At 36.3% G+C, this 10804-nt stretch overlaps 1 protein-coding gene and 1 long non-coding RNA gene across 2 annotated transcripts; both read right to left on the reverse strand.

The window, feature by feature from the left end:
- Positions 1 to 50: 50 nt before the first annotated feature.
- On the reverse strand, positions 51 to 3221 carry LOC149414039 (uncharacterized). Its single transcript, XM_089644098.1, has 4 exons — positions 3053 to 3221; positions 1600 to 1761; positions 840 to 1335; positions 51 to 62 (listed from the first exon to the last, which is right to left on the reverse strand). Exons 2-4 carry the CDS (start codon positions 1731 to 1733, stop codon positions 51 to 53), a joined length of 642 nt encoding a protein of 213 aa, XP_089500224.1. The 5' UTR covers positions 1734 to 1761; positions 3053 to 3221.
- Positions 3222 to 6376: 3155 nt separating this feature from the next.
- Positions 6377 to 8452, reverse strand: LOC149414040 (uncharacterized). Its single transcript, XR_016304061.1, has 3 exons — positions 8272 to 8452; positions 7813 to 7881; positions 6377 to 7709 (listed from the first exon to the last, which is right to left on the reverse strand). It is a non-coding gene; the product is annotated as an uncharacterized LOC149414040 (long non-coding RNA).
- Between the last annotated feature and the right edge of the window lie 2352 nt (positions 8453 to 10804).

A 10804-nucleotide genomic window follows, 5' to 3' on the forward strand; every position in this document is an offset into this window, starting at 1 on the left:
TGAGTCCAGACCATTATTTAGAATTTTAAATAATAAGATTTGATCAAAAATTAGACATCGTGCTTGGAGGGAGTTAAAATTATAAAATTTAATGGATTCGGTATAATTTGAGAAGTGTAAGTTTAGTTTATAATTCATGTGTTTCTTTCTATTCTTTCGATATGGGCTTGGTATAAAGGAGTCCAGATCGGTGTACAGTGTTCCAGGTGCGGGCGAATATATGAGGTGTAAAGGGAATATAGAGTGTTTATGTTGTGGAAGGGTTTTGCTATGCGAATTATAAATCCCAGCATTTTATTGGCTTTGTTAATGAATTCATCAGTGTGTTGGATAAAGTTTAATTTAACATCCAGTGTTACCTGAAGTTAACTAATGTTTATAAGACAAGGTTTTTTATGCACAGCACAAAGGATAAAAAATTATTATAAGCAATAATTAGTCACCTGAAATATTCATACAAATTGAAAATATGTCCGGAGTAAAAATAAATGCCGCAGACGGGAATTGAACCCGCACCTTCTAATGTCCGGTCAGGTGCTCTGGACCACTGAGCTACGTAGCTAATTCAATATGTACTAGTACTTCAATCAACAATTACTGCTTATTATATTTTTTCACCTGTAAACAACCAACTTTATTTTTGTAGGAAAGGCTTTGTAAGTGCTAAATTTCCCAGTAGATGGCGTTGAGACATATTATATAAAAGTAAGCATATTCCAGGAGAAGTCTACTTTCTACCTTCCACTGACATACATCAGGGTTGGTATCAGCATTCCATCGTGAACTGCTAGTCTCGCTTTCAAACTGAACCTGTATATAAAAAATATATTTGAACTAACCTTTTCGGAGTCTTTACTGGAGCCGTTGGTAGCGTGGTCTTTTTTGCTTCTCTTGTGGTCGTCTCTGTCTCTATCTCTCTCCCTGTTGTCTCTTTCCTTGCCGTCTCTGTCTCGTGTGTCTCTCTCCTTGCCGTCTCTGTCTCGTGTGTCTCTCTCTTTGCCGTCTCTGTCTCGTGTGTCTCTCTCGCGGTCGTCTCTGCTGTCTCTGGTGTCCCTCTCTCTGTTGTCTCTGTCCTTGCCGTCTCTGTCTCGTGTGTCTCTCTCCCGGTCGTCTCTGCTGTCTCTGTCCCTATCGTCTCGGCTGTCTCTCTCTCTGACGTCTCTGTCCCGATCGTCTCGGGTGTCGCGCTCTCTTTCTCTCTTGCGAGTAGCGCTGCCCTTCGGCCGTTCGGCGGCAATTGTCTCGGCCAATTGCGCCACTTTCTCCGCAATCCGGGCTGCCTTCTTTGAATCCACGATGGACGCCAGTTTGTCCGCCATCTTGCGACGATCGTGCCTGAAAATAAAACAGACTTTGTACAAGATTTTTAAAAGAAAAGTGCGCCATGATTCTGAAGCGTCAATGATAAAAACAGGTTATGTTTTAAGGTTTTGATCATATATAAAACAAATACAATAGTTTGTTCATCATCATCATAGGTGGTTGGTAACAAAATATATATATCACAGAAACTACTTTTGTTGGGTAATTTGCGGCCCTCCACACCAGTGACTAAATTCTTGAAAAGTATTACGAAATCTTAATCTATTTATTGCTTACCCATTGCTAAGACAGGTGGAAGCCATAGATAAGAGTGCCGAGTCAGAGTAGCCGAGGCAGCGGTAGATGGCTTTGTCTATGGCAGACTCCATCCCCTCCACCTCTCTCCTCGACAGGTGTTGCTGGGATGACATCTGTGGGCCGCTAACGGAACTAGCTCACCTACAACCATAGACAATGTGTCACTATTACAAATATTATAATAATGTAACAAGGTTTGTGCATGCACGGATGCAAGAGTATGAGGAGAATGTATAATGCGATAGTGAATGGTAGAATAAGTCAGGGTTGCCTGAGAAAGAAATGGCACCATCAAGTGAATTGAATATTTATGTGACTGACTGGACTCACATAAATACTCGATTCATTCGATCGTGCCATGTCTTACTCGGAAATTATTTCCCTAACTGCCGCACTTTCAGGTACAGATTACAACAGGACAGGTAACAACTATTTACATGGACAAAATGGCTTATTAGCTTGGGTTAATTTAGTAATTTATGCGTATTTTGATTGAAACGAAACTGACGCAAGAGTTACTGCTTAAAAAAGAGTCCAAAATGGCAGCAAAGTGATTTTTATTTATTTATAGAGCGGAGACGGTTTATACAGTGTCTAACAACACTGAACAGGCGGTTCGGAACTGCTCGGGAAGGCTCTTCCGATCCAGTCGCGTAAACTACGGGCGCTGCGCGGAGCAGCGCCAGACGGAAAATTACCCTGCTAGCGAGCACACGTTACCAAACTAAGATTGTACAGCTCGGTTGTAATTGCATTTATCGTAATAAATCTGAAAACGAACCATCAGAGTTTCAATCACCTAACGAGCCTTGAGCTTCAATATAAAGTGTAGTATACATAGAAACACTACAGTTTACATGTAGTTCCCGTGAGCACATGGGCCATTGGCCATCTCCCATTTGACCTCATTCCTTTAACAGTAATCCGGTCCCTTTAATAAAGTTCACCAGGGTTGTCATTGGATATGTGGCTATGTCCTCTGGTTCAAAGCAAGGAGAGTGTTTGCCGAGACAGAGTTGTGTTGTTGATGTTGCGTCCATCCTCTCTGCCTAACCCTGCGGAAAGATCGTCCTTCAGAGTTGAAACGTTCCTCTAAATAACTTTTGGTGACCAAATCTAAATAGACAGGAACATCCCAACTTTCCTCTCTATCTCATCTCACTCTCCTCCTCTCTCCATTCAGCCCCACAACATACCACAATAATACTAAGCAGTTGGGACTCTTGCAAGGTATTCAAATAAAAATACTTGATTTTTTAAAATTGTGCCAAAAACACTCGTAAATTCAAATATGTGATGAATTAATTCATAATAAACCTTTCTCCAAATAAAAACGAAGCGACCTCTGGTTATGGAATACTTATTTTCTTAATTATATCTAATATTATTTACAAATATAAACATTTTAGGTTAGATATGTTTCAGCACTCACCAAAACTTTGTCCATCAACATTTAGGGAAAATGTTTGTAAAAGCTTCCGTCAAATGCCGGCAAAGGAATATATATTGAATTCCGTCCTATTTTATGACAAAATCACTTTATTTACGTCAATTAATCGAAATGTTCAATCAGAACGTTGAAAAACGTCGGTTTACCGATTTGACAGCTCCATAGATTATTTCTGGAACAGATGCGGCATAAATATACCACTCTCTAGATCGATATCTTCGGGCTTTTTCTATCCAACTGAATTATACAGTACTTAACCACAGATATACAAGCAGCATACAAGCAGTACCTACCGTGGGGAGCAGAGCAGTAGACAAGGTAGAGGAAACTCAAGGCCATTTAAAAAAAGATGCGACCATAGACAACATAATTGCTCTCAGCATACTCTATTCATTCACTAGCCCAAAAAAATTATTATAAAAATAAAAATGTCCTTGAAGCAGAAAAATGCCAAAATTTCCTCAGAACAACAAGGTTCAATCTGACAGAGCATTGTCCTGAGAAATTGAGCTTTAAAGTATCGTTCTTTACAGCTCATTTTCTCACGAGAAAGCCTTTCAGACGGAAACCAGTTATTCCTAAGAAATGAAAAATCAACCAGTCGCATAACACCTAAAATGACTAAATATGAGCTCCTAACAAAAGTAAGAATATTTTAAAATTATGGTTTGTGTTTTTCTACGACAGTGACGAATTTTGACATTTTTCTGTTAGTAAAGAAAAATAAAAACTGACAATTACTTGTTAAAATATTATATTATTCAAGAAATATTATATTATAGAATCAACAGGAGCCATATACCATCGGAATCTGTAAATAGGATTTAATTCAATTAAATTAATTACCAATTGCGCCCCTCCTGATAATAATAATATTGTAACATTTATACAATGCAGTTTTGTGTTATTTCACTTTCACGTGATGGTCGAGAATCGAACTCGGAACAACTGCTTGGAAGGCAACTATGCTGACCATTATAGAATACATGAAAATACAAGAATATGTAAGCATAAAACATACTATAATGTTTAAACATACCAAAACACATTGCACAAATTAAAAGAATATCAATATCACAAAATATAAAAATATACAAGCACAAATTAAAAGAATATCTACATCACAAAATAGAAAAATATACAAGCACAAAACACATGTTAAAGAAGGTTTTGAAAGAAATTCATTATGATGTCGAGGAAGTAATAAAAAAGAATTATACAAATAATAATATAAGACATAAACCAAAATAGAAGAAATACGAATTGCATAAGTAATAAAAAGCCGTTATGAGTATGAAAAACAACAAAAATATTATAAAATAGAGGTTAAGAACATGAATAAATAACAAAGTAAAAATTAAACTATGTAAATAATATAATATTGGAATGATAAATAAAACTAACTTGACAAAAGATGACATAGGTATATAAAGTAAATACTTATGGGTAAGTCATAATATAAAAATTAAAATATATTTCAAGTTGAGAAGATGTCTACATATTATAAGAAATATACACAATTTACAATGAAAAGCACTTGTGGGCATATAAAATTCAAGAAAATCGGTAAACAACAAAGCAAGAATGAATAATAGGAAAAGATATGAATATAAACAAGGAAACATCGATAAGAAAAAACTATGATGACCATTTTTTTCTATATTTAGAATATTTTACGTACCGTTGTACGGCCATCTTCCTCATTGAATCTGGTCCGCTATATGGTCTAGTATCTTTGCCACTTATTTTTTTATTAATGTCTGCACACCAAGCATTAATGATGAAGGGCACAGTAAATTTCAAAATAGCTTCTGTCAAATTTTTTTTATGGCCTTGACAATTAATCCAATTAAAACATACATATTTGAGAATTGTTTTTTTTAATAATGTCCACAAGATGAATATTTTCACAGTTATGATTTAGAACATACTCGACAACATAATGAATTTCCAAAGCGTTAAGGGCAAAGCTTTTCGTAGGATAGTTCAGACAAAATCTCTCTGCGATGCGGTATTCCCTAGTTAAAATAAAAGAGTTCATGGGATCATAAGGATCACCAATGCAAGATGACTTGCATTCCTCACAGCCTTGGATGACTTTAAAAATTTTTTTTAACAAAAATCCTGCAACATAGGAGTCTATACTTAATGTTTGTATTGAGAATGAATTGCAAATTTTCCCAAATTGGGCTTCTACATCAGGTATAGTTAAAAATGAAGTTATATTTGAATTTAAAGTGAAAGAGGTAGAATGAGTATAAATAAATTCAGCAACATTAGACAGAAGAACAGTGGAATCATCAGCTTCACAATTGGTACCAGGTGAACGAGCAGACACTAAATTACAAATCATAAGTGATTTATATGCAGCCGTAAATAAGGTAGCAGATGGATTTCGGACACCACGACTTCTAATAGATCCAAAAAAATTTTCCAATGGGTCTTGATTCAGATAGCGGCATTTTAAAAATTTAATGCCGTGATTGCGAAGAAAATTCCACAATTTTGTAATTCCATTTATGGAAAAATCCAATTGTTTAATACAGGAGCTAAAGTCCTTATGTTCGCGCTTGTTGTCTGATGGACATATTTCATTGTGCTCATTGTTTTTAATGACTCATTCCCAGAGATGTGCTTTATTTCAAATAAATCCATTTCAAATGGAAATGCAAAATGCAAAATGGGTATTTTCCATTTTGCATTTTAAATGCTTTTCTAAAAACCATTTTGCATTTTAAATGCTTTTCTCAATGCATTTTCCATTTTAAATGCTTTTTTGCAACATTCTTCCTACTATCTCCACTCATTTCTTTTCATAAGCCCCAAATATCAGTCGGTCCTCAACCTCGCTATGAGAGATAATTTACATTTGTCAAATTGCTCCCTGGTAGGAGCCCTGGCAATTGAGTGATACCATTACAAAAAATACTGATTTAAATACTGAACATGGCCATGACGCTGTAATATTAAATGTTAGATAGCAGTTTCTATGTTTTTACGTTGGCAACATTAGTCCGGCGCAAATTTTTTGTGGTTTCATAATCTGTAGTCGTGGTGTTTTTGGATTTACCATCATGTAATATGTTTGTTCTACATTGATGTCCATTATTAAATGACAAAATTGTTTAAAAATTCTATAATTATTTTAATTGTTTGACCTGAGAAACCATTTTGCATTTTCAATGCATTTTGAAAATAGGTATTTTGCATTTTGCATTTGAAATGCTTTTCTAAAAACCATTTTGCATTTTAAAATGGAAAAGTTTTGACCCATTTCCATTTTGCATTTCAAATGGTTTTGGTACCCATTTTGCACATCTCTGCTCATTCCACAATTGGATATGTGGGGAGTCATTCGATAAAGCCACACGATATTTTTTGCCCCCCTTGGGGTGTACTGATGTCCCATTGACACTATCAAATAAAACATCAAAAAATTGCAAAATTCGTGCAGTCTCTAATGGATTTTTAGTAAACGCCTCTGGACGTATATGGTTTAGTGTTTCCAGTGCCGCAGACACTCTGTCACTAAAAACTTGAGAGGCAAGTTTGACTTTCATTTTTTTAATTTTACTAGGAATAATATGGTAGTCCGTTATTCCATACATTCTTTTAAAAGATTCGGTTGGTGCCAAATTATAAGCGGTCACCAAATTGTCCCATGAAGCTAACTTTTTTACCCCATCCTCATAAAAAGTCATATCTTTATCTAAAAGATTATTACGAACGCACTTCAAAAGATGAGGTGCATCAAACAATGGAAAAATCATGTTTTCATTTACCATAAAGTATCCACCCCCATATTCTATTTTATCCCTTAGGCAACTTGTGCGAGTGTCTTCAAGCAAGGCTTTCACTACCCGACAGTTAACGGTGCCTTGGTCGCACACAGTTGCAACTGGCTTGAGACCACACTCAAACAATTTGCCTAAAACAGTTAGAAGAATTTCTTTCAAGTCGAAATAGTTGGTTCCACTTTCCGAAAACGAAAAAAAAACTGGCTGCTTGTAGGGATCGGTAAGACCTTTAATCATTAAGACTAAGGCATGATCAGCAAATTTTTTTCTTCTTTTATCTCCCGTATCCTCCAAGCCTTCAATATTTCCATTACGTGTATTGAAGCTAACATGAGGAAAAATACTCATTTCATCAAACATTAAAATGCAGTATTTTTTAATATCCTTCATAGATTCTACTGTTTTTTTTAAATGGTCAAATAAATTTTGATTAATTCCTGGTTTAAGAGATACTGAAGCTAATTCTTTTTTCAGGGTCAAAGGCGAAGGTAACACAAAAAGTTTGGACAAGAATCGATAACATTTTGGTCCTCCCTTATATACAGCAAGTGCCAAAGATTTATCCTCGCGACTATATCTTCGACCTTTTTTTTGACGTGGGCTAAGCTTTGCTTGTGACAAAATAAATCTAGAGAGAACGGGATTTAAACTTGAAAGAGAATCTTCTAGGCTGTTTCTATCTCTATAGCGAGTTGCCATAGCGATACGTTCTTTTAGAGATAAATTTTTTCATTTGACATATCCTAATTTCCGCCTGGTCCACAAAATCTCTGAACGCATCTTCTTTTTCCTGGGAGAAAGGTCTGCCGTCGGCCCAACGTAGCTCAAAATGCTCTTCCTACCTAGAAAAAGACAACATTATTATTTGAGGCTAACGATTACACTATTCACAACAAAAGATACCAAAAAATGATGAACCAACAAAAAAACTATAAATATGCTTACATATAGAACTATTGTTTTTATGTGTGGCGACTGAATAACTGCTGCCGGGTCCTACAGGAACACTTATACCTGAAAAAAAAAAATATATATATCTAGGTTCATTTTATTTCAGGTAATAATCGTGTTGTTGTCATGTTGTGACATTAGTTTCGGTTTATGATGATTTTACTGCCAAACTTCTAAAACCTCTTACAATAGGATGCAGGCAATAAAAACACAGTAATAAATTTAATGACTTTCGGGAAAGTCGACATTTTCAGGTATATTTATCCACTGGTTAACGTATGTGATGGATTCACTGCCGAACTTTTAAAAATTCTGATGCGGGAAGCAGTTGTAGCTAGTCTTGTATGGGAAAAAATCTTGTGTTTTGCAGCTTCTGCAGAATTTCAAGGGACTGAAAAACAACAAAACTTCTTAAGCGAGTTTCACTGTAAACAATATAAAACCGATGTATACCTTCATAATATTCTGGGACCCCTTTGGCAGGATCAAAGGCAACGCTGCTGCTCCCCGGAAACACATTATGCTCTGAAATAAATACATTTAACACGTTATCTAAAGCTTATGAACAAATCATAGAATATTATTCACTTTCAATTTAAAACACACATGTACCTTCACAATGTTCTTGGACCCCTTTGGCAGGATCAAAGGCAAAGCTGCTGCTCCTTGGAAAGACATTATGCTCTGTAATAAATATATTTAATACATTAACTAAAGCTTGTGAACAAAACGTAGGATATTATTGTTGTGGTGATGAGAGCACTAGCTTATTTTATCTTTTTCTTATAAAAATTTTTGAACTCTGTAGAAAAACGAGGATTCTACACTGTTGAAGCGTACTCTGGATGACTATGATACGTATGGGATGTGACAATGAATGCATACAATTAACTAGGAATCTGGGTGGAACCTTATCGGGTCCTGCGGATTTGCGGGAATCGAGACTCTTCAGCTTAGATATAATTTCATCTAGATATAATATCAAGGTTCTCAACCAAATTAGAACAAGAGTATTTACTGTCTAACTGTCTACACTTTTACTAACATATACACCACCAAAAAACTCAGCAAACAGATTAACAGTTTCCTCTATATATATTATACATATTATGTACAGAATCATAAACTTAAATGTTAATCTGCAACATGTACCATTTAAAAGAGATTTAAATACCTTGTTTGATGTAATTGTGGTCATGTTTTGTATCACAATACGTAGAACTTGTCGGAAAAACACGGATAGGGTCTAAAAGGGAAAATAATTTAAATTATTGGCCAGTGAAGAACTGGTTACTACATCAGGACAGCATTGTAAGAACAAACGAAAAATTGGTACCTGTATTTTCGTCACGATAACGGGTTCTTTCTACAGCTGGTTCTTTCTATACCAGGAAGATCATGGGTCGGCAAAGCATACTTTTTCAAAGCGCCGTTTATAGAATGTTTACTCCCTATTCCGAAATGGGAGCCACAAACTAACGCACTACTTGCTAGTATCGGATTTTCAATGAAATCGAATCTGGAAATTCTCCATGACCATTCCCGAAACTGACTCTCGTTACTTATGTAATTCGGATATTTGTGTCGCAGCGAATATTTGTTTTTGCAACCCAAAACACTACACGGTTTCACATCTGCACCACGAAGAATTCTACTTAGTAACATTGTTTTATGGGCACAAGAAAATTCAAAATATTAATATGTTCAGTGTTCACCGGCTATTGTTTTGAATGATTTGAAAACTGTCAAACGGCAAAATTTCGTCATCTCTTTCTGTTACACGAGTCATTATGTTAGAGAGCGAGAGATCAAACCAATCCTTGTGCTCTAACCAATGAGATCTGAGCTTTTAGCCATATTATTCGTTTTCTATAAGAATTTTGAGGTGGGCGTGACGGTTTCAAAATGGGTTTCGAGGCCAAAGCTTAGTTAAATGCCCCTGAGATGCGGATTTGCGATATTTGCATAGAAAAACTACAAAGATGAATAATCAGTTTGTCTTATCTAGTTGCACTAACAGTTGCTAATGCTCTTCATATGTTTTGCATCATAATAACTTCTCTTCAGACTTGAGACTAAACCACACGCCAGAAAAAAAAATTGTGTTTTTCCTTTATTGTGCCGTAATAATATTTAACTATTGGATAATCATGGAAAACGCTAGATCTGCCACTTATTTATGTAAGAGGGGACTGCAGGCAGGTGTTATTTTATCTCTTTTTTACATTTACACCACACAGGAGGCCCTAGAAAATAATTTCCCCCGAGGCCTATGTCATCTTTGGGGATGCTGTGTGGAGAATCTTTTTAAGGAGAGGAAGGAGTGAACTTAGAGAAAACACAGAGGCCGGCAAAACGTTCCACGAACGAATCGTAGAAAAGACCTGTTCTCATGTGACAAATGTCAACTATATACAAATGTTGGGCGCGGGTTTGGCGTGTTTACCGACTATGTACTGGTGCCAAAAGGATCAATGTCGCTTGTTCCTCAAAGCATCTTCTATTGAAATACCGGTAGAATAAGTACAGCATTCCCATCTGACGCCTGTTCTCTAAAGATTGCAACCCATTTGTTCCATCATTATTTCCATCATTCCAAGTATTTTGGGGCTGCAGACCGTGCAGTTAATTGGTGAATTGTACAGGGTCAGCAGTTGTGTACTAGCTGCTGTATCTGCGGCCCTGTCCAGTTTCTGAGAAGCTTCCGAGAGGCTAACTTGACTCTGGCTTCGATGGAGTCTCGTGCCAGAGCTGGTCACTTAGAGTCACACCAAGCATATCAATGGAAGACATATGGGAATTGGTAGTGGGACAATGAAATATGATGTTGTTGTTGTCACAGCGTTTATTGTTAATCAGAATAACACATCAGTTGATTTGCGCAGTTTGGAGATGGCTCTGGATCGATGATGATGATGACACCAGGCGTAGACGGCGATGACTGCGGTAGACTGGTCGAGATGCGGGTCAGTGGGTCGACACCGCG

Source organism: Hesperophylax consimilis, chromosome 20 (assembly GCF_061612785.1).
Source record: "Hesperophylax consimilis isolate HC1 chromosome 20, BYU_Hcon_1.0, whole genome shotgun sequence".
Lineage (NCBI taxonomy): Eukaryota > Metazoa > Arthropoda > Insecta > Trichoptera > Limnephilidae > Hesperophylax > Hesperophylax consimilis.

Bases quoted from the DNA above. Each gene is read 5' to 3' on its own strand.
- LOC149414039 (XM_089644098.1), bottom strand. From the start codon at position 1,733: ATGTCATCCCAGCAACACCTGTCGAGGAGAGAGGTGGAGGGGATGGAG. The intron at 1,336-1,599 runs GTAAGCAATAAA...TTTTATTTTCAG, and splicing joins TCCACCTGTCTTAGCAATGG to GCACGATCGTCGCAAGATGG.